Genomic DNA, 23,609 nt, shown 5'->3' with positions numbered 1-23,609 from the left:
AATTCAGAGTTGATTTTAAGATTCTTCTTTTTGCATATAAGGCATTGCATAATTCTGCTCCAGACTATATTTGCAATCTTATCACACCCTATGTACAGTAGCTTCTAGGTCTTTAAGATCTAATGATCAGTTACTATTATCCGTCCCCCGTTCACGTTGTAAAACGAAGGGTGATCGGGCCTTTTCAGTAGTTGCCCCAAAACTCTGGAACAGTTTACCACTACATATCAGAGCTTCTACATCATTGGACATTTTTAAATCAAGGTTAAAGACACATTTTTACTCATTAGCGTTTGGGTGAAGTTGTACATGTATTTTGCATAATAAATTTCTGTTTTGTGAATTTTCTATTTAATTCCTTTTATATTTGTTTTATTTTTATTTTTTTTGCTGTTTATTTCTATTGTAAAGCACTTTGGATCAACTACGGTTGTGTTAAACCTGTGCTCTATAAATAAATTTGACTTGACTTCCTTTCAGCTTACTTTTTCCAATTTCCAATTTACTCTTTAGCTTTACACACACACATACACACACACACACACATACACACAGACTCAGTGCCTGTGCGCAAAAACGGAAACACATTTGTTGGGGTTTATTTTTACTTTTTTTAAGGTAAGATGCAGGTTAATTTTTTTTATTTGACTTTATATTTTGTATTAATAATTTTTATGTATTTATTTTAGGGGGCTGTGGAATGAATAATTTAAAGTTCCATTATTTCTTATGGGAAGATTTGCTTTGTGTGTTTTGGAATATGAGCCCTCTTCCCGAACAAATTATGCTCGTGATCCAAGGTTCCACTGTAATTAAAAAACATGAAATTTCTCTCTTGCCCCCCCTGCTGTAACAGTGCAGAGTTGCTGATTGACCCATGTTCCTGATGAATAATGATCTTAAACATTTTATCAGAAAATTTTAAGGTACAGTATTTATTTTTGTTTGTTTATAACATTATTTTTCCATGATAAGACAATGACAATGCTGTCAAATCATCATCATCATCATCATCATCATTAAGAATAACATTATTTCTGTCTGTGATATATGAAATGAAGTGTTACGAGTATGTCAGAAAACTAGCACGGATTGAGTTTTGTTACTAGTAGGAAAAAATGACAGAACAACAGCATAATGATGCTTCTTGAATCTTCTATATTTTAATTAAAACTTAAGGGGTACTTACAAAATGTAAAATGAAACAGAGAGAAAGAAAGAAAAGAATTGCCAAATACAATAGTAATTTTTTCCATAAACATTAAATGTTCTTGAGAGTATTCTAGCAGTTTTTTTAGCATAGGCATTACATTTTTTTAAAACCATCTCTTATCCTTCAACCAAATAAAAAAACATCAGTATTTGATCCAATACCATTTTTATCTTGAAACATTATGTTAAGTAAAACATAATTATGTATATATCAGCCTTTGTCTTTTTGTAAGACACAAAATTTCTATTGTGATGGCTCAATTTTCACCCTGAAATAAAGTCATAAAGAAATTCTTTGGTAAAGTTCTAACAACAAAGCATCCATAGATTATTAATTTATCATTATTATTTAATATAGCCTACAGTATTTATCGTTCAAACCAATAGATCTTAAGGCTGATCCTGGACAACCCCCCTGGATCTCCTGGCTCAGTCCTAGCACACTTATCTGCTAATTAACAGCCTACTGAGAACCACTGGCTTTAACACAAATCTTACATTTGCATACTTTTATGATTTATACATAATTAAAAATCCCATAACATAAATGAAAAACCCCTTCTACTTCCGGTTAGCACACTTTTAACTTTCCAACTACTGTTATTCTACTGTAGACACACACACACCAAATAATTTTTTAGTCCTTATGCATGCCATAAGTCAGAGATAATAATTGGAAGAGTCATAATAACGCTAAACAGATCAACATTCTAATAAAATAGATCAACATTCAAATGCATTTATAGACTGCAGCAAAGTTATACACCAGCTGGAGCATTAAAAGAATGAGTAAAATTTGTTGAAAAAGAGCGACATAATATGATCCAAAGAATGAAATGCACACAAATACGTACAGGAACCATAAAATATTTATCTCGAGTTTATTATTGCCATACTTTGTATAGTCATGAGAACATGTAAAGCCTTAAAAACTGTATTTAGAGATAGAGATAAATCATGCACTCACGCATAGAGGGGTAATCCAACAGAGAGATAGATACATAATCATATATGCAGCACAATTCCATTTTTTGGGGGGCATATTTTTCTTTTTTTTTTTAAATAATTTTAATCACTATTGATCCTTCTTTAACTGTTATTTCTCTATGCACCATTGTCATTACTCAATACACTAGTATAAGTACTGTACTTTATTTTTGCATTATTGCCATTATTTTATACATAAGCGTTAGTACCTGTTGTTGACGGCTAAAGAGTTTGTAAGTGATGATATTATTTCAGAATGAATCCCACGTACATGTCTGTGTGTCATTTTGTAAAGCAGAACTCTCTGTTTAACTTATTAATGCAAAGAAATCCAATGATCTAAGGTTGAGTATCTTACAGCTGGTTTACACTAAGTTGTACGGTCAGTTGTACGCTTATTGTTCGGTAATCGGAGAGTGTATCACAGATAAAGAATCAAAAAAGTAGATCGAATAAAGAGGATAAAGTTTTGTCTTAAAACGGCTGCAGCGTGTTAAAATTGACTTATACCACTTCAGCACTGTTTTTAAAATATTAAGTATGAAGAAATAGTTCTACATCATTTTGTGTATGATTAAACTCGATGCAAATATTGTAATAGGACGACTTATGTATAGGCCCCAGAGTTCTCTGCTGCCCTGCATGGAGCTGCTTTAGAATTCCACTACTACAATATGCAGAACCTGAGCCATGCACGTTAAGGTGTATGGTTAGTATTAGACGTAATGGCTGGGTATAAACTGTGGGGATGTTTTGTGTGTTTGTATGTGTTTGTGTGTGTGTCTGCAAAACTAGTGCCCTTATTTTCAGGATCTCACTCCAAGCTTTTTTGAATATTTAGCAGCTCTGGTTTAGATCATCGTTAAACACAGCCACTGTGGAGACGAGAGAGTTAAATAGTGTTTAGAAAAAGCACAAATACAGAATATAGTATAAAGTACAGTATATGTCTATACGAAACATGAGAGAAACTAACCGTTTGGAAGTCCATCTCTATGAAACCAGTCTTGTGTGGATCCATCTTCTGGAACATTCCTAAACAAAAGTGAAACACAAGATGTGGTCATGGTGGTTCAGAGACTAGTTGATTATAAAACTAAAACAATATTGTGATTAGGGCTGGAAAGGTAGAGACTGTGGCATAAAAAATTTGAGTCATAACTGCACTATTGTGGCAGCTTCAGGTAGTTGCAGTTTGCTAGCATTCAAGCCAGTTAGTTGTTTATGCAGAAAAACAGAATTTGTGTGCTATAGCTCAAATATAACTGCTTAAAACCTCCAGCAAAGCGGATCAGTTCAGGCTAATGTAAACAAGATAGCTAAACAAGATAAGAGACAGGCCAGACTTATCATTGTAGCAATGGTTCTTTGGCTAGTCAGCAGTGCGTTGGCCTGGTATGCTAGCAAACCCTGACCGTTCATTTTAAAAGAAGACATACTGTGTTATGGTAGTTTGGCCATTGCGTAGTGTGTTTATGGCTTATGGTTATTCTAGAACTTATGGTAGTTTAATCATTCATAAGTATTTCTACAGCAGGTTTGTCGTTCATGAGTGTTTATATTCAAACTGTGGTATTCTAGCAATTGGTACAGTAGTTTACCATTCATTTGATGAATGGTGTTCAAGTCAAACCAGGACTTTTGATTGTGTACAACTCCATTTATTTCTCTACACTTACCCCAGTGTTTCATTAGCCCTAAAGGCCAAAAAAGATAGAAGGTTTTCTCCGTATACCAAAAGCATGATCGAGCTGATAACTTTACATCTGAAACACTGGCCCCCAGGGAACTCCTTTAAGGGCCCAAACATGTGGAAATGGCTTGGACAGGGGGCTTCCATAAATCTTAATCAGTTTTATGGCTTCATTAATGAAAAATTTAACGAGAAACATCTGGTTAGACTTGAACACCCTTTGTAGTCAGAATATTTATGTTGTCACTCTTTTCTGGCAGTTATGGTAGAAATTCATTTATGTTTTTGGAGTAGGTGATTTTTGCTTTTACTTGTGATAGTTTGCTCTTGTAAATGTTTTTACTTAAGCTGAATGTTATTATTATTATTATTATTATTATTTTTAATATTGTTCCTACTTCAGCAGTGGTACTGTAGTAGGTAGTTTACTTTCGAATGTGCTAAATTAATGGAGTTTCATTTGATGTGCCTACAACAAGCATGGATAAGGTCACGTTCTCATATGCTTATTTTTATAACACCAGTATTGTGGATAGACTCAAGTTCTGGCATTGTTTCAGAGGCAGTACATAGATTCCATTTTTGCCTGTTATATTAAATACAACTTTTCAATGGAGCAATGTGAACTACAGTATATGACCAGAAATGCATACTGTAGACATCAGTGCAGCATTAAAGGCTGCATTACATTCATTACTTGTTTTTGGGGCGTGGTGTTTGGGTGACTTCATACTATCAACCTTATAGCATATATGGTTGGTTGATTTTCTCATTGCAGAATTCAGGACTATACTTACGGAACATCAGCTCCAATTTCATAAGGCAGGCCACAAAGTCATCAAAGTCAATAGTGAGGTCAGTACTGGCAAAGCGGGCCACCAAAATCTGGTAGATGGTGTCATTCAGAGTGAATCCTATCCAAAATGTGTGTAATATGTTAAACAAACAATTTACCATTTATAAATTAACACACAATATATATGAGTGTGTGAATAGAGGCCTTGTGACCGATGTGGGTTTGACGCCTGACTTACCAGTTTTCCCCAATGCTGAACGAAACTCTGGTGTGCTTATATTCCCGGAGCCATCCATATCATTTGCCTTATAGATATCCTAAAAACAATAGAAACATACTTATACATTAATTACAACTATAAACAACTGCTTTGAAATTTGGAATGCTCATACAGGAAGCTATGTATACTACCCCAATTTGAAGTTGTACAATTTTGAAGCTGTAGGCAGTCTACTTCAACAGTAATTGTAGTTTAATGATGATGGTGTTATTGAACAGCAACTTGCTTTTGGTTGCATATTTAATGGTACATACACTGTTTTAATTATAATGCTAATTTGAAAAAAAATTACAATGGGGTAAATATATATTTAATTCCCTGTAGATTTTGTAAGTTTGCCCACCACGAAATTAAAGGGTCTATAATATTTATCATAAATTGATTTTAAAGGATAGATACAGAAAATTAATCAATGTTAGCAGCCATGTTATTCCCATAATTATCATAGATCACTCATTCATGTAGTGCTTTTATTTTATAAATGATATTTCACAATAGTCTGACTGTTAGTTTATGATTTTTTATGTTTATAGTATCAGGCTATGACAAATTGTGACCCAGTGTGGAAAACCCAGTGTCATAGCAGTCCTTAAAACAGCACCTTATATTATACTCATGCTCCTCACTTAACTGGGAAAAAGAAATCAAAGAAACCCATCAGCACCAGATCTGTGGCTTGTTGAGAAGGAGTGGGGTGCCTTGAATGGACTGCTTATTGTTAACAGCTGTATAAAAGGCATGCCATGTATCAGTATGGGGACAAGACTTGCGTTTGTTCTGTGCCTCCAGAGTCTGGCATTGCTGGGAATTCTCCCACACAGGGTGTCAGCACCAGGTTTCACCAGCCCCCCCAGTTTCGCCGCTTTTAGCCTTCATCAGCCGCATAAAATATGCATAATTCAATTGAATAGTTGTATGTATCATATTATTTACTGCTTTTCTTGAAAATGTGAAAGTCAAGTGGTTGTGGTAGTTCAACTATTTATTACTACTTAAAAGGGAATCTTATATGCAAAATTCACTTAATGATAAATTAATCGTTTCATTTATAGAGATTGAGATGGGTCTCCACTTTGCATCAACACACAAGAACAAATTCAAAAAAGAAAAAATTTCCTGCTGCTTTTCCATCAGCGAGTAGCAACGAATTGCTGATTGCTAACTTCGCCTTCTTTACCCCTTAAAAAGGGCCATCTTCAGCTCTCTGTTGCGTTTTAACTTTTATTGGTAATATTACTAAATACTGAGGGTGTCATACTAAATTAAAGCTCATCATTCATTTGTCACTTTCTCAAAGGGGTATTCAAGGGCATTTACAGTCATTTTAATCTACAGACACTGAAACAATGCTTTTGGAAAAGGAGTAAAACAGAATGAAAGTCAAACTCAAACTTTTGATGGGTCTATATAAATATATATATATTATATATATATATATAAATAATACTGGTCTCTTAATTTAATTGGCAAACATTTAGTTTTATAAGCTAAATGTATAAAACTGCACTTTTTTGAGACGTGTGCATAAGTAAAATAACACACTGACATTCATCTTACCAGGTATCTCTGCACTTTCTTCCACAATGTGGCGAATTCGCCCAGGCCAAGCCTCCCATCGCCGCTGTCCTGACGGTCAGTCAAGGGAAATATTCAAGATCTCAGCCACATAAGAAGCCAAATTTGCTTATAGGATCTGACGAACTTTTTACATTTAACTTAATGTTAATCTTATTGTTGAGATTATGACAAAACTACTCCAGAGATTAGCGCCAGACTGAGTGTGTTAAAATAAGGATACATCCATGAGGTGGACCAAGGTGTAACATGTGTTCATGCTGAAGCCGTCAGTCTTAATATCAGTACCTTGAAAACCAAAACACAATCAAGTAAGACAAAGTCTGGTTATTTTAGGATTACTACAACAGCAAACTAAAAGCATACGTACGTTTGGAAACAATTTTGTTCATTATGGTTTTGAGCTCCGTAGCAGAGATCTTCATATCCTGCGGACAAACATATCGGTAATTTTAACAGAAAGCACAAATAGCCACATATAGTAGAGCAACCAGCAACTGCATAATTTTCAGAAGCAGCTGAAGCTCTTTACATACACTTCCTGCCAGTTTCATAAACATGGACCTGAAGTTTCCATCTACTTCACTGTCGGACACGGTTTCCTGAAAAGAAACAATCAGAAATCTCAGCTTTTCAAGAAATCTTAGAGAAGCTTTAATTATGTTTTGTAGTATTACAATTAACTTTAAAACAATAAAGACTTCTGAAAACAAACTCACATCTATTAATTTAGCATCGACAGGATCATCACACCGCCTGTTAGGGAAAAAAAAATGCTGTTAATGAGAAAGTATATGTACATGATATCAACTGCATAATTACTGAATAATAACTAATTCCTTGTTGCTATTATAATTTTTTTTTCATTCAGGTACATTCACTTTGAATCGATTTAAATATACAGTTTACAATCTCCAGTGCATTTTTAACTACAAATTCTTGTACTTATTCAGTCATTCATACTGATCTACAAAAATTGGATTTAAAATTGTGAAACTGGATAAAATGTTTTTACTTGGTTTCCTGCTGCTTCTCAGAGAAGACACGCAGGCAGAAGTCACCGTCCTTGTTGGGCTCGAAGGTTGAGGGGACGACGAGGTATTCGCCAGGAGGCAGCCTGAACCGCGTGCTGACCTCGCGCAGGTTGATGAAGGTCTCAGAGCGAGCTTTCTGCGCGTGTGTCAGGAAAAAGGTCCTGTCCAGGTGCACGTTGGTCTGGCCTTGGAACTGGTGGAGCGATAGATTCAATCAGAAATGCACATTATGGAAAATAAATATCACTGTATGTAAAAAAGTTTGTACATGAATAGTTGCTGGTTATATTATTATTGTGCTTACCTGTGAAGGCACCTGTGGAAATCAAGAAAATCAAAATATATGAGATTAATACAAACAAGACAGCATTAAATTCACACGGCTAATACTTATTACTAATAATAACATACTAATTGTGCAGACTAAGCCATAAACAAAAGTCTTGAGTCAGAATGTTTTATATTATTTAACATAGGATTGATCCTATTTCTATAATCTGATATACACTCCAGAGACACATGAGAAGTGAGTCTTTCCCTCTGACCTCGTAGATGGCGTAGCCGATAGTGTGCATGTCCTGTCCCTCTTTCCTTAAACGGCGCCGGTTCTTCTGGATCAGACCCACCACAATGCTGCAGGCCTTCTCGTTGTCACTCGGGTCATCATCCTCTTCGTTCAATTTCATAACAAACTGTGGGTTCATCCAGAACGTTTCTGTGTGAAAGTGAAACAGATTGAAAGTCAGAAGCAATTCAGTGGATCGCTAAGGAGTGGTGACATCATGCTTGTTTAAGGTGTGGATGCTTTTCGAAGATGTAATAAAGGACCAAACTAAAATTAAAACCAATTTATTCATAGACAACGGACCTTTTGAAGCACTTAAGCTTCAGCTTCTTGGATTATACACTCTGTCAATTTTTGAAAAAAAAAAAGCATCTGGACAAGCTTAAAAAAAGAGATTTACCTGCAAATTTCTTTTCACATTGCCCCGCCACATTTACTATAAAGCGTTACTGTAAATCTAATTATTTCCTGCTCTCGTGGCTTTTTGCTGATGGAGATGTAAGGAAATAATTTTGCGTTATCTGACATTTATCAAGACCCCCCTAAATCCTGTGTATCAGGTTACCCAAAAGAAAAATAAATTATAAATGAACAAATTAATTCATTAATTCATGTGATCCCTTTAAACCGCTGGTGTCCACTATGAGTTTAAAGGTGAGCCAGTTGAGAGTGCACTTACGAGCATTATTCCTGCACCCTCCGGCTGTGGAGCCCCTCCTCCAGGTCCCGGTAAAGTTGGTCACGGACCACGGCTTGACCTGGTCGCTATTGATGGCGTCTGGCGTCAGAGTGCAGATCTCGACCCGTGAGTACTGCCTCTGGAACTCGGAAAACGCCATGCTATGCAAGAACATAGTATATGACTTAGACATGTGTATGCTAAAACATGGAGAAAAAAAAAGTCACGACGTGGTAGCTACTGTATGTTGTTTTATGCATCATAATTTTGCATCAGATCTGACGCAGGACTAGATTTAATGTTAATTGTTCTTTAATACTGATGTGCCACAATGATAATAAAAACAACTGACATGTTGAAATGTATTTTAAACGATATTACATTAATCCATTATTCTGGTTATCTTAATATAAATATTATATCTATACAATTATTATGTTTTTCCTGATAATTAGAATTTTTAATTTTGTAATTTTTTCCAATAAAAACAATTAATTATAATCAATTTAAAAGATAATTTAAATATTGAAGTTATGGTAGATTTTATTTACATTTTAAAATACAAAGATAGCGTTTTTTTAATAAAAAGATTATGTAGCGAAAAGTATTAATCAAAAAGGCACATTCAAGTCAAACCAGGATTTTTGATTGTGCAGAATAACAGAACACAGTTATGAGAGTAAAAACTCCCTTTATTTCTCTTTATAATCCCCTGCTGCACTAATGCACTTCTCCCACCCAGTGTTTCACCAGTGCTTAGATACCATCAAGGTAGAAAGTTTTCTCAGTATGCAGGAGCTGTATGATCGGACTGCCTGCTTCACGTCTGGGACGCTGGCCTCCCCAGAACTCCTTTAATAGCCCAAACATGTGAAAATGTCTTGCAGCGAGGTCAGGACTGTACAGGGGATGTGGCATTAACTCCCAGCCATGCAGTGTTGGTGAATTGCGTGTACCGTTAAAACTAATTTCTGCGGCTAAGAGTCTCATCACCGCGCTGTGCTTGAAGTCTTCTGTAAATGTCAGCTGGTTTTCCACTTTCATTTTCGAACCATTTGTCCCAGTTTTGACTAGCGGAAGTCTTTTAACTTCTATAAAATTTTTAGCACATGTTATTATGCCTATGAATATTTTTCTTATAATTTTTTTGTAGATTTGATTTTTAACATGAGAGCTAACATTACCAAAACTCTCCGTCTTCCACTTTGGCGTTCGGCCGCTCCGAAGCATCTACACTGTTCCACTCAGATGAGCTGCGAAGTCAAGAACAGTGGAACAGAAGCATTATTAGGCTTTATAACAACATCCTGTTACATGCTCATACGTACAGTATGAATAAAGTGTAGACTTACTACTGCTATAAGCGAAGTGAATTCGATCAATAATATTGCATTCAAATTATTCTGTATAATACAGTATGTTTATAGTAAAAGATTAATATTACTTTATATGTAAGTACATTATAGCCAGAATGTAATTTAAAATGTACTGAATGCTTGAAAAAAAATTTTTTTTTTTTTTTGGTAAGTGTGTAGAAGTGTTTTACCCATCACTCCAAGCTCCAGTCCACTCCACCTGACCCCACGGGTTCCTCATGCGCACCAGCTTCTCCAAACTACCATTGTAATTGACCTCAAGACAAAACACAACACTCAGGCTTACACAGATGAGCATACATACATATACACACACAACCTAAAAGCAGAATGTGGAATCCTCAATCTTCCAGATTTGATCACTTTGCTTGTACCTCGAAAGCCCCCGTCAGCGAGTAGGCGTGTCCCTTCACCAGTTTCTGCCGAGTGATGGCCTCTGAATCAGCAGCACTTGTGATCTACACAAAGAGCGCATAAATAAAAACATTTCAGCAAGGCCTGGTTAGAAAACTTCAAAGAAAAGAGTGTGTACGAGCAGCGCTCACATCTATCGAGCAGCCAATCAGTGATCCAGCCGCCAGTGCTCTCTGGATGATCTGGAACATGTTCGGCGGCGCACTTCTCAGCTCGTACTGCTCAGCAATTCCACCGGTGAAATCCTCGAAGCCTTCGGTGGTGGAGCCTCCGGACAGAGCCTCGTACGAGCCGTTCACCCTGCAGGGTGGGGAAAAGAGCAAAGGAAAGGATGAGGGATTATTAACAACAGGCAAAACAAAAACATGAAAAAAAAAAACATTTTCTTAGCCATTAAGTCTTTTTGAGATGCTTATTAAGTAACCGTGGGCTGTCATCGACTTTCAAATTTTTGTCAAAAGTATAATGTAAACAATCCGGTTTTTCTCCTTTAGTGGTCACAAGTGTGAGGTTTTGTGAGGATTGCTGCCTTTGAACTAATTTTGTTAATTGTATCTATTATTAGCCTATCCCTTCTTCTTTATTGCTTTTGTTTTGCTTTTCAAAACAAAACAAACAAAATAAAACTAAAACAATGTGGACCCCCAAAGTCCACCCCCACCCCGACCCCAGCACAAATCTACAGTATACAGTATATGAATGACTTCCTGAAGCTGGTTTCAAACAAGATTGAATGATGTTAATGCTGCAGACCAAGGCCAGCGTTAAACTCTACCACCATTTTTTAATAATCACTATTTTACTATGTCCATGTCTAAATGGTCTGTCAAATCTGTTTTCCTAAGCACAGCGCTGGTAGCAGTGACGTGTTTGTGACGCAGCAGGAAAAACACTGAATGAGTTTGTAATATGAGTGGCATTAAGCCTTGAGCAGCAGAAAAGAGAGCAGAGCACTCTTATCTTATTCTAGAGACTAGAAGTGAAGAGATAGCTGCAGTAATGAGGTGACCTGAAGTGAAATACGCAGCAGCACCAAGATAGACATGTGGTAGAGTTTGATTTATATCAGCACAGTCACTATGTTCAGCATCTTAGAGTGGACTACTGATTTTTACATTTTCTCCCGTTAAAACCCGCTGAATATAATCTTTCAGAAATCCACATCATCAGTGATGGATTACATTACTATCAAAATCATCCTGGTGAAAAAGCATTTGTCTCAAAACTCGGTGAGCAAATTAATCTCAAAACTCTTAAGCAATAAAAGACGCACGTGAATGTCTTAAATCTTAGTCTCATTAGTCCTAGATTGTGATCTATCTAATAAGTCTCAAATGTCAATCCTTGTACTGTAGCAGAGCTGCTGCTTCTCAGATTTGAGAGGAACCAGTGGAGGTGATTGGACACCATATAAGGCTGTATAAGGTAACAGTTTGGCATTCTACATGAATAGCTCACTACTGGTAAATGGCAATTTGTGTAATGAAGAAGGGAGACACGAAGCAGTCTTGAACTTGTTTCTGATCGTCCTGTTTTAGATCCTCCCAGATGCCTAGATGCACTCACTTAGCGTAGGCCTTTTCCAACAGAGCGCTCCAAAACTCTGAGCAATCTTCCGAGTGGACAAACAGCAGCTTTCCGTCCTTCGTGGGTAGGCGATCGTCAATGACAACGTCCACCCACTCACCAAACTGCCAGAACTAAAGACAGAAAGTGTGGGGAAAAGTAATAATAATAAGAAACCACCTCAGATATCAGACAGATATTACATAATGTTAATATTGTTTTGCATGAGTACCTGAAAGTGGAAGATTCCAGCATAGCCAGCACCAAAATCCTGGCCGCTGGGGACCACCCTGGCCATCACATCTTCATTCAACGTGAGAGACGCGATGGCCGCCAAGAGCCAACAGTCACCTGAAACAGAACAGAAACAGAAAACCTCAACTTACATGGTTCAAACTGTATGTTAGACAAGTTCCAGTGTGTATGCAACATATTGCAAAATTGAGCACCTATGAAATACTACAATATTATCAATGTGTACTCTACAAAGCTGCTTAAGGACATTTGTCTTTTTAGTTTCTGTATGTTTGGACCTGGAAGCATTACAATGAATTAGGAAAGGCAATGCCCTAACTTCTATTTAAATGTCTTAAAAAGCATGAATAAGAAGAATAAATATAGCTGCATGACTTATCCAGAGGTCCGATCACCCCTTTGGAAACAGCGCCCCCTCTGGCTAGGTCCTGCCAAAAATGTTTATGGTAGTTCAGGGCTGATTGGCTGATGGTGGTCATGTTTTGTGACCAGCTCATTCATTACTGGATTTCAGCAGGGGCATACTATCCTAATTATTATTATTATTATTTTTTTTTTTCGTTTACTCTCCCCCATGAATGACCTCGGAATTCCCTCTGGATTTTCTCCTCTGAGCTGTAAAAACAAAATGTAAATTGTGTCTTAAAAAAAAGCACCTGAAGGCTTTCCTTATTACAGCTGGCACTACTGTCTAAGGTGAAAAAAAAATCCTAATTGACACTTTCTGACCAATCAGAGTGAAGAATCTGAAAGCACTGTGCAGTAACGGTTTACTTGTGGACAGAGATTCTTTTTTTTCTTCCTTCATGGTAATGTGAGTACTTCTGAAATCCGGACATGCCACACTGTCACAGTGTGTGCGTAAGATAAACTCCTTCAAACTTCAGACACAAAAACATCAGCACGTGTTACTCAAATAAGCATACCAGACCCATAATCCATCATATTCACTATAAAGTAGAGTTTGTTACGTAATGGCTCAAGGGCTTTGGGCTCAATGACTCGGCACGAATCCAGAGGAAAATCCTAACTCAACAGGTTTGCAAGCACAGACAAATGTTCTTAAAACTTATAAGTATGGACACGTCAAATGTCACAGTTGATGTGCCGGTTTTCGAGAATTTTCCCGTAATCGTTACGGACTTTAACTATAACTCATCATATTAAGTCAGGTACGTCACACAGGTTAGTTTTGCGCTATGGCCAATAGAGGGCAGGAGGTGAACCATCCATTTTTTTTTTTTAGTTTTGTTAAAAATCGGTTAATAAATATCTTCGAGAGAATTGAGAAAGTTTTAATGTCTTTAAGCACTTAAAGATTCAAGTTGCCATAGAAAAAGCATGCTTTTTGCCCCCTTCCTATAAAACACTGGCGAAGATATTTTAGGGGTAACAGGGAAGTCCTGGTGTCAAAATGAGGCTGAGCGTTCCCTCTTACTTACCATGTCACAAAATCCTCATTTAAAAATTCTAATTGGCTCTATCTTAGAAACTGGACATGATACAGTAATTATTTTTTTAATGGAGCATAATAAACCAGGAATCTGATAATCATACAATTTTAAACTGAAAACATCCAAGCATTCGTGAAAGGTAACACTTAAATAATGTAGGTTATTTCAACTCGCTCTTTTCAACTCCTTTTCTGTACACTCATAACGCATTTCAGCTTTCATGACTTAAAGGCGTCGCTTGGTCACCTCCAGCGTTGGGTGTCTGTGTAACGAAATATGAGGTGGAATGCTGATGAATGATGGTGTCTAGGGAAGGACAACGCCTTTATTTTTTTTAAGAGTGAACCTGGTCTTTATCCATTATGTTGACAATAGCAGAATTGAAAAATATGCAAATCATCCCACATACTTGTAAAGCCGGCTGGAGTGACAAAGTCACATGGGCTTACAGACGAGCCAACCCTGACACTGTTGCCTTAAAGATTAAAGGAACATGCTGAGGATTGTGGGTTGTGTGTGTTTGTTTGCTTTCTCTACTGCTTATTGTATCATATTTCTTTAGTGACCTTCATGTAGGTGAAATATGATCGCGTGCCCAAAAATGCCTATTAATACTCTGAAAAAATTATTTGAGGCTATGCATTAATAAATTTTATTAAAGGGTAATTATTTTCCAATGAAAGTACAATTACAGTTAATGCTGTAATACCATAATTTGCATTAAAGTCACTCCAAAAAAAAAAAAAAAAAAAAAGTTCCTCTATCCTTATTGGAACATTTTGGAACAAAGTGCTTGCACTGGAGGCTCGTTTCAGAAATGCTATTTAAACATCTCTTTGATGTTGATCTCTTTGAAGTAAACTTTACTGTATCAAGTCACGAACTGCACCACACTATAGACCTTTAGCACCTGATATCGTGGTGTCTGTCTCCAATGTCTGTCTGCAGTGATCCTGCAAACTACTGGAGAGCAAAAGGGAAGTTACTTACTGGATGCCATTGTTAAAACCTGCATACAAAACCAGTCAGGGTAGCACTTTCAGAAAGATAATATATATCTGATAATGTTATGTCATTATAAACAAACTTACTCTGCTTAGTAATTGCTTGTAAGTCGTACTTCTGAACCACCTGCTTTGTTTTTTTAAGACTAAGACTAATGCTAGAAAACGCCACCAAAGCCAGGACTAATCATATATATATAGAGATACAAAGTCCGAGGTAATAAAGGTACAATCGTATGAAAAAATCCAGCAGAACAGAAGCTATCAGTTGTCGGGTTATGCTTTTATCTGTGTGACAAAGCGTCAAGTAATCTGATAGGCAATGTCAGATTACAATCAGGCAATCTGACTTGGCTCTGAAATACACCTTAAACATAATTATCAACAAAAATACACAGTGGCCTTACGTCAGTTAACAGTTCAACAGCCACCCAGATGTTGTGACTGACATCATGGTAGTCACAAGTCTGCAAAAAGGTCTATACAAGTTCCTGGTGTTTGAAATTAGTAATACAGAACCTCAACCACTGTGCTACCAGTGCATTGCATCTGAAATGCAGTCACAATTAAAGCAAATACCAAATGAATACCCCCCCAAAAAAAAAAATTAATCAAAAAAAATCCATCATGGGTGTCATTTACATATGTTTTTGGTAATGTTATTGTTTTAGGTAGCAACAAAACATCATGATATTAAGATATCATCATTTGGCTTTAAATTAATTAACCAATTACACCAATCCCAAATACTTTAGTCATTACTCATGAACACTAATCCTATGTGTGCATCCAATAACACTCCCAGTTGATCTTTTGTTTCTATTCGCTTGGCAGTTAAAGGCTTGTTCATTTCCTGTTCAAAACTCCCAAATGTCTCCCCCCCCCACCACACCTCCAAAGTCTTAATGGTTAGAACCCATTGAGACATTATGTATGGATTTATTTTACTTCTTTCATATTTCTCAACGTATTGCACTTTGCATTTAAGGATTAAGGTTGAGTGGTAACAAACAAAACAAGACAAGATAATGCAGTATACAAACTTCCCATAAAGGAAGTAACAAACAAGACAAACCAAAATAATGCAGTATATTTGACAGCAGATTGACTTGAAATACTATTGGTACTGATTAGGATATTTGGTTGCTGGGGTTATGGGAAACAGTCTGGGAGTGTGTGAAAGACATTGCGTGCATTTGTGTGCATTGTGCAGTATGGCTTTGATATATGCACTGTATAGCTGTTTTGTATTATTTGTCTGGTGCTATTGTGAAGTAAATCTCTGGCATATAGTCTATCAGTGATGAGTGTTGAATTTGGACGATTTTGGTCGTTTTACTGAAATGTTGAACTTTACCATCTGACTCTGCTTGCCTTTTCAGTTTCTGCAGAAAATCAGCTTATTTACTGACATGTATTAAAAAAAGGGAAGCTTGGAATGGCAATCACCTACAAAGGTCCTTCTCATATGATTTTAAAAGAAGCTGTTGAACCGGTTCAGGAAGTTAACCACCCTAGCCAGGTTGTTAAAGAAGGGTAGCAACTACCGGCTTATTTGTTTGAGGGTGTGTGCGTGTTCATAAGAGAAAGAGAGAGAGAGATAGAGAGAGAGAGAGAGAGAGTCATCACTTCCTGATTCAGACATGTTGTTAACCAAAACACACCCATAGGCAACATCACCTACAGTAATTACAACATCAGTTGCAGTGAGACTTACCAAGAGCTCCCTGACAGATATCGGTCCGTGTAGCTCCTCCGGTGATAAACGTTGGATTACCGCACAGCTCCTGTTAAAACACACACACATGAACACATAAAAATGTAGACACACCTGGAGCAATTATCCTGCCTAACAATGACTGTGCACTGGTGTTGGTAGACACGTACATGCATCTTTAACCACCTGTTCATTCATAAGCATTTTTGAAATAAAACTGTGATTTTTTTTATATTTTGAGATTTGGAGACGTATTTAAATTCAAATTCAAAATTTTGATTTTAGGATAGACGATAAGTAGATACTGTAGAGAGAGATTTCTTGCGATGATATAATAGAAGAGAGAAAATGGCACTAAAATAAGAATGTAAAATATGGAATCTGCAGTTAGAACAAAATAAAACAGAAATATATTAAATCTATTCTGTATAAAATGAATAAATTATATGAAATGTGCAAATCAAATTCAAATTTTATTTGTCACATACACAGTCATACACAGTACGATATGCAGTGAAATGCTTATACGACCGGCTGTGACCTTAAAAAGAAAATAAAAAACTATATGTAAGGAATAAATATTAATAAAAAGAAATACGAAAGCAAATAATTTTAAATAGTAAAATAAACAAACTGTACAAATAAGGGCATGATAAAAATATCACAAAATATAGAATATAGGAATATGGGGGGGGGGAATATATATAGAAATTTTAAAATGTTTTAAAGTGTCAAAGAGGTATACAAGAAGGAAAGAAATCACGGCAGTAGTATAAGTGAAACAGGCTAATTATATGATGCAAAATACAAAAAAAAAAAAAAAACATATAAAGTTATTCAATGACTTTCATTCGTAGGTTAAACATGAGCATCTACTTTCACCTTGTGTTTGCAAAACAACCCAGAGCAAATATTTGTATAAACAGATCAGGATGCTTTTTTTTTTCTTTTTTCAATAATATAAAAATATTCCATTCCTGTTTATGAACGCGCACATTCAGATCTGCTCATGCCTCAGCCAGATTCCCAACAACAGCACCGTTGTTGTTTCTCCAGCATCGGACTCAGACTGTGAGTCACTCAGTCACTACTTACTCCGGGTCTTTTCCACTGCACTCCCCTGGTCTTGGAGGAATTCGGTCCGAGCTCCGAAAAGCCCAGAGACTCCGGCGCAGCTGGGAAATAAGGATCACAGAACATCTGGCCCTGGCTCTTACACTGGCTCCGGAGCGCCTCGTAGTTCTGGTTCAGGTACGGGTTCGCGTTCGCGTTGGTGCCGAACCCCGCGGCACGCGCTCGCTTCTTGGCCAAAGTGGACGCGATTCCTGCCATGATGAACCTGTGGGTGTCTGTGCGGTGCGAAAACAAATGCGCGAAGGACACCGAGTACTGCAGGTTTAAGGAAGTTTTAGTTTATCCTCCCTCGGGCGTGGCTTCATCTCTCATCAACCCTAGGAAGACCTAATGCATATTGCAATAAGCGTTTACTGCTTCTGTTTTTATGATGATGATGATGATGATTATTATTATTATAGCATGGAATTGTATTCTTATAATAGAGAAGCAGGAAGACGTTGATGGATGAACATCTCCAGTTGTTTTGGATATAAAGCGCACAAGGGCGTAAAGCTGCTGTTTCATCCCCTTCGTATGGCACCTATAAAGGGAAGAAGGACTGGTTTGTAAACGACAAGTGTGATTTGTAAAAAACAACAACAAAAAACAACAACAACAACAAAAAAAAACAAGTTTTCAGTGATTTTCCTTTTCTTTTTGCCCCTCTTTATTCTGGCCCATGTGACGCATCACTGTCCTTGTATCCGATAACCTTTTATATGTGGTTGTTTTTTATAGACCTACAACTAGCCATATAAAAAGATTGCGCAATATGGTAAACGTTTAAGAACAGTTTTATTAACAAAATGTAATCTTAATTAAGCCGATTTGGAGCCATCAAAACACATGCACTTAAATATGCAATTGTCAAAATTATCATTTGGTTCCCTCCATTGCTAACACCTGGGGAGGATTATAGGAGTAGAAAAAAAATCTACATAAACATTAGTAATAAAATTATTGTATTTAATAGTACAGTAGTTTTGTATGACTACGCACCGGTTTCTCTCTATCTCTCTCACACACACACACACACACACACACACACACACACACACACACACACACAAATAATCAAATTACTATTATGACAATTAAAAATCTGTATTTTTTTTACTCTTGCATGTAGGTGAAGCCACAAACACTAATGAAAAAACAAAAACTCTTCTTTAAATTGAGATGAAATTACACAAAATTGGGTACAAAAACATCCATAATTCGTTTTATAATCATTAAAGCTGTCAATCATTTCGAAAACTCCCGTATTGAACTGAATGCTTCGTTTTTTAATCGGGTCTCAACTAAGAGAATTTGTAACATGTGTAACATGTAACATGTGCCCCCCGCCCCCCCAAACCGAGCCCTGTAATATATATGTTTGGCAGAAGGTAATTAGAACTTTTAGAATTAACACAGTACTGCAGATACTATATAGAAAAAAAGAGAGTGCAAACTGGCAATTTAAAATAAAGAAAAAGAGATGAACTGTGCAAATTGTCAGTGTACTGTATACAGTATGTATGTGTGCCTAAAGTGAGAGTCAATAATGGGATATGAATATAAGTTGCTGTTGTCATCTGTTATATAGAGGTGAGGTGATGTTTAGAAGTAGAAAGCTGTATGGCTTTAACATATTTTACATAGAATTTTTTTTTTTAAGTTTATATTATAAGATGATAAGTACAAAATAATGCATGGAATATATTTCCCAGATAACGATATATAAAAGTAATTAACCCCAGGAAATTGTGTCTGTAAGAATATACATATATAGTATACACTATAGGGACAAAAATATTTGGCAAAAATTTGCAATGACATTGTATCCGAATACATATAATTCTATGTGGAGTTGGTCCCCCTTTTGCAGCTATTACAGCTTCCACTCTTCTTGGAAGGCTGTCCACAAGATTTGCTTTTATTTCTGTGGAAATTAAAGCCCATTCATTTTATATGTCACTTATGAGGTCAGACAGTGATGTTGGACAAGAAGGTCTGACTTGCAATCTTCATTCTACCTTATCCCAAAGGTGGTAGATGGGGTTGAGGTCAGGGCGTTTGTACGTTCAACCATGCCTTTATAGTCCATACAGTGTTATTGTCCAAGATGTCTCGGTATGCTGAAGCATTAAGATTGACATTCACTGGGGATAAGGGGCCTGAATAAAACACCTGAATTAAATAAATAACAAGTTTGGCCAAATACTTTTGTCCATATACAGTAGTGTATATACACTGCAATAATTGCAAGGCACATTATTAAAATTTATTTTTTACATGTACAAATACAAAGTCAAAACTGATGTATTCTATCAGTGCAATGACAGAAAAGAATAGCTCATAAAGAAATAAAAAAGTTTTTAAAGGAATCAAATATAGAATATTTCCCAGATAATGATTTTAGGTTATCAAAACTTTTTTTTTTTTTTCTTTTTTTTAGAATATTTTGCTGTCTCGTTCCTATAATATTAAAATAATTATGTTTGCTGGATGTTCTGGGAATATTGCCAGATAATGTATAAGAATATTTAAATAGTTTTTGTACAATGCAACATTATTTGTGTATAAAATAATCCAATGTGGCGACACTAAGGATAAAGGGGTTAAAGGGGACAACTGTTTCAACTTCCTTCCATGTTCGCTTCCAATCCATCGTTTATTATTTAATGTTGTAAACACAATTGTGAACAGTTTAGGAACAAAACTTCTATTATACTTTTGTTAAAAAACATTTATTTATTTGTCAGTTCATTTACAGTTCTCCCTGACTACAAAAAGTTTGAGAATCATTGACATGAACTATATGTACAAAGACCTGAATACTAAACAGCCCAATATAGGAAGGAAAAATAAAATATGGGCATATATGGCAAAATATGGGAATATCGAGTCGTTGCTCCTTTTCCCGCTATAACAGCCTTCACATTACTGAAGAGCCTTTCCACTGGATTTTAATGCAAGGCAATGGGGATTTGTGGTCATTTGGCCGCAAGAATATCAGTTGAGTGAGAATGCCTAGCACGAAGATGGTACTGCAAATGTGTTCAGTGGGACTTCATGTGAGCTATGCTTTTATAGATCTCACTTCATGCACAGGGGCATTGCCATGCTGGAATAGGCTTGGACCTCATATTTCCACATTGTTTAATTTATGTGATGTCAAATAAGTGGGTGTGGTAGGCAAAAAACTGCTTTTCATTCCTTGGACCACTTTTGGTCGGCCCTGACCACTGCAGACCTGAAACATCCCATTTTAAGCCAAAGGGTAGTCGTACCAAATATTGATTTGTTTTGGATTTTTCTTCTGTTTGTTCACTTTGCATCACACAGAAGTGACATGCATGCACAAAGATGTGAGAAATGTAGTTGTATTGTGGTATCTCTTTAATGATGTCCTTAGAAGTATCCCTTAACCAACCCCAGTGATGGCACGCCATGTAGAAATAAACAAAGACATACAGTATGTACAGAAATTGCCAATAGCTGATTTGAATAACCAGGATGTGAGTGAGCAGCTATTGCATTTTTTATGTTCCCGATCAGTCATGCATAAGACACATGCAGTTAATTTTGAACTTCATGAAAGAGATGTAATTCACATGCATTTGTTAGGATTAAATAGTTGTTTTACATTTAAAATAGTTTGATAAGTTTTAGAGTCTGGCAGAAAATGTTGTTTTTGGACATTTCTGTTATTGATATTAACTCTGATTAGCCTAACTAGTACTCTTACTACATAAACCATTAAAGATTTCATACATTTTTAAATCTTGAGTCTGCAATGAGAGAACAGAGCCCCAGAGCACTTGAGTCACTCACATACCATAGTGAGTATTACTCATCGGACTGGCCTTTTATATTTCACTGTCAGCCACTGCGAGTCTCAGCCCAGTGTCTGTAACTAATCCATTAACTCAGGTAACATTTTTTGCATTAATTGTGAGCACAGCCTTACACACACACACACACGCGCGCACACACACACTTGTGAAACACTTAATTTAAGATTGCTGATTTTAACTGAAACCTTGAAATTGCTCTCTTGCTCCCCCTGGTGTAACAGTGGGGAGTTGCTGATTGAAACGTGATGAATAATACTGTACAGTATATAGTGCATGTAAAATGTTTTATTTTTCTGTTCACAGCATTACTTTTCTTGCTTAGGATAGACATGGTTTCTACATTCCACTTTATTGCCATTTTATTATTCGTACATAATGTACACTTTTGATTATTTTCACAGCTAAAAGTATTTTTTTTTTATATTTCTAATTTGTAATTTGTAATTATTTGTAATTTGTATTTTTATTAAAACTATATTTTTCTTATTTTTAAATGTTTAGGTCATCAGCAGTCATATAAGCATTTCACATACATAATATATTATACTAACCTGTGGTAGTTCCACAACTTTAATGTAATTATTGGCAATAATTATAGACATAGATCCCCCAAAAGACACAAAGGTCCTTTTATGGATAAAACTGGTACAGTGTGTGAATTTGTCAATTTACAGCATCTCAGACTATCATTCGCAGGTTCTTCTGTTACAAATATCTAGCTGAAGTCAGTATTTATTATTCGGATGTATTTTTTTTGTACTCCAGGTCCACTGTATTTACATTTATTAAAACATCACTTATTATCTGAATTAACTGAATGTGAGATATAGGATATGAACGGCAATTTAGATACATTTTGAGATAGAATTTGGGCCTCTCTCTCACTCTCTTTCTCTCTCTATTTCTGTGTGCATGTGTGTGTGTATATATGTTTTTGTGTGTGTGTGTGTGTGTGTGTGTGTGTGTGTGTGTGTGTGTGTGTGTGTGTGCTTGTCTGTGTTGGTGATCTCCTCTTTTCCTGTGTTAGAATAGGTATGGTTTTCAACAGATGCTTGTTGGTCAGGCTTTGGCTTTTTTCCTCAAAAATAATTATTAGTCCTTTTAGAAATTCTAAATGCTTTTTGCCAGTATATTATTATTTTTGTCTTAACTATGCAAGAAAAGCTATTTTAAGCTTTTTTCTTTAATAGACAAGTACATCCCTCTGCATTTTATCAAGGGTTTACAGATGCATTTGTGCAGAAGAGGATTAAGGCCCCAATGAAAAATACATTTGGGTTCTGATATATATATATATATATATATATATATATATATATATATATATATATATATATATATAAACCTTATATGTTCTGAAAATAAACTGGGCCAAGTGCGTAAAGATTTCTGCTAAAATTTCAAGATCCAGGATTCCAGCATCTCACTCTGGAAATCAACAACTTCCCCCTTTTGACCTCTACCCATTCGCTGTATTGATTTTTTCAATTGTTCACTGAAAGATTTTCCTCTGGTTTAACATTCAACTCAATGTTAAGGTCTGATCTTACATATGTAGGTGGGAAAGATCTGAAAACATGTAGGAAATGCTTGGTGAGGTGGCAAACATGACCATTTCTGGTCCCTGCATTCTCATTGGTTGGGAAAATGCATTTAATCAAAGGGATATTTATTTAGGAGCTGAATGAATGCTAAAACAGAGTAAAAAAAAAAAAAAAAAAAACTGATTCGGTTCTACGACAACACGTCTGAGATTTATTCCAGCTATAATTCTCTAGTAATAAAGGGGCTTGTGTGAGTTTTGTTTAATAAGATATTAACTCAATATTTATTTGACATTATTTCAAGTCAGTATGCTCTCAGGGCTGTCCCATGGGGAGCATTGTGTAAAACCTGTATCCAGTATGCTGGTCGGATAATCTGCTGTGGCAAGTGGATTATTACATAAAACTATTTCAAAGCCAGGCATGATAACTGATGGTTGATGAAAATGAGGTGAGGTAAGCGAGACTCGAAGTTCAACTTGTCATCTGGGTGACAAATT

The 23,609-nt window shown here is 36.1% G+C and overlaps 2 protein-coding genes across 2 annotated transcripts in view; both read right to left on the bottom strand.

Moving 5' to 3' along the window:
- The window catches only part of LOC128518710 (sialoadhesin-like), a 1,187,000-nt gene that overhangs the window by 890,665 nt on the left and 272,726 nt on the right, over positions 1-23,609 (bottom strand). The window lies entirely within an intron of this gene.
- On the bottom strand, positions 1,153-17,978 carry LOC128518529 (calpain-2 catalytic subunit-like). Its single transcript, XM_053491684.1, has 21 exons — positions 17,703-17,978; positions 16,608-16,677; positions 12,410-12,528; positions 12,178-12,311; positions 10,743-10,911; positions 10,572-10,655; positions 10,368-10,453; positions 10,006-10,074; positions 8,822-8,982; positions 8,123-8,292; positions 7,882-7,893; positions 7,559-7,770; positions 7,263-7,299; positions 7,080-7,145; positions 6,914-6,971; positions 6,767-6,831; positions 6,526-6,594; positions 4,927-5,005; positions 4,690-4,806; positions 3,176-3,234; positions 1,153-3,074 (listed from the first exon to the last, which is right to left on the bottom strand). Exons 1-21 carry the CDS (start codon positions 17,937-17,939, stop codon positions 3,051-3,053), a joined length of 2,097 nt encoding a protein of 698 aa, XP_053347659.1. The 5' UTR covers positions 17,940-17,978; the 3' UTR covers positions 1,153-3,050.

The sequence above is a fragment of the Clarias gariepinus genome, chromosome 3 (genome assembly GCF_024256425.1).
Source record: "Clarias gariepinus isolate MV-2021 ecotype Netherlands chromosome 3, CGAR_prim_01v2, whole genome shotgun sequence".
Classification (NCBI taxonomy): Eukaryota; Metazoa; Chordata; class Actinopteri; order Siluriformes; family Clariidae; genus Clarias; species Clarias gariepinus.
The sequence above is the reverse complement of the archived record's forward strand: the minus strand, read 5'-3'. Positions and strand labels throughout refer to the sequence as shown.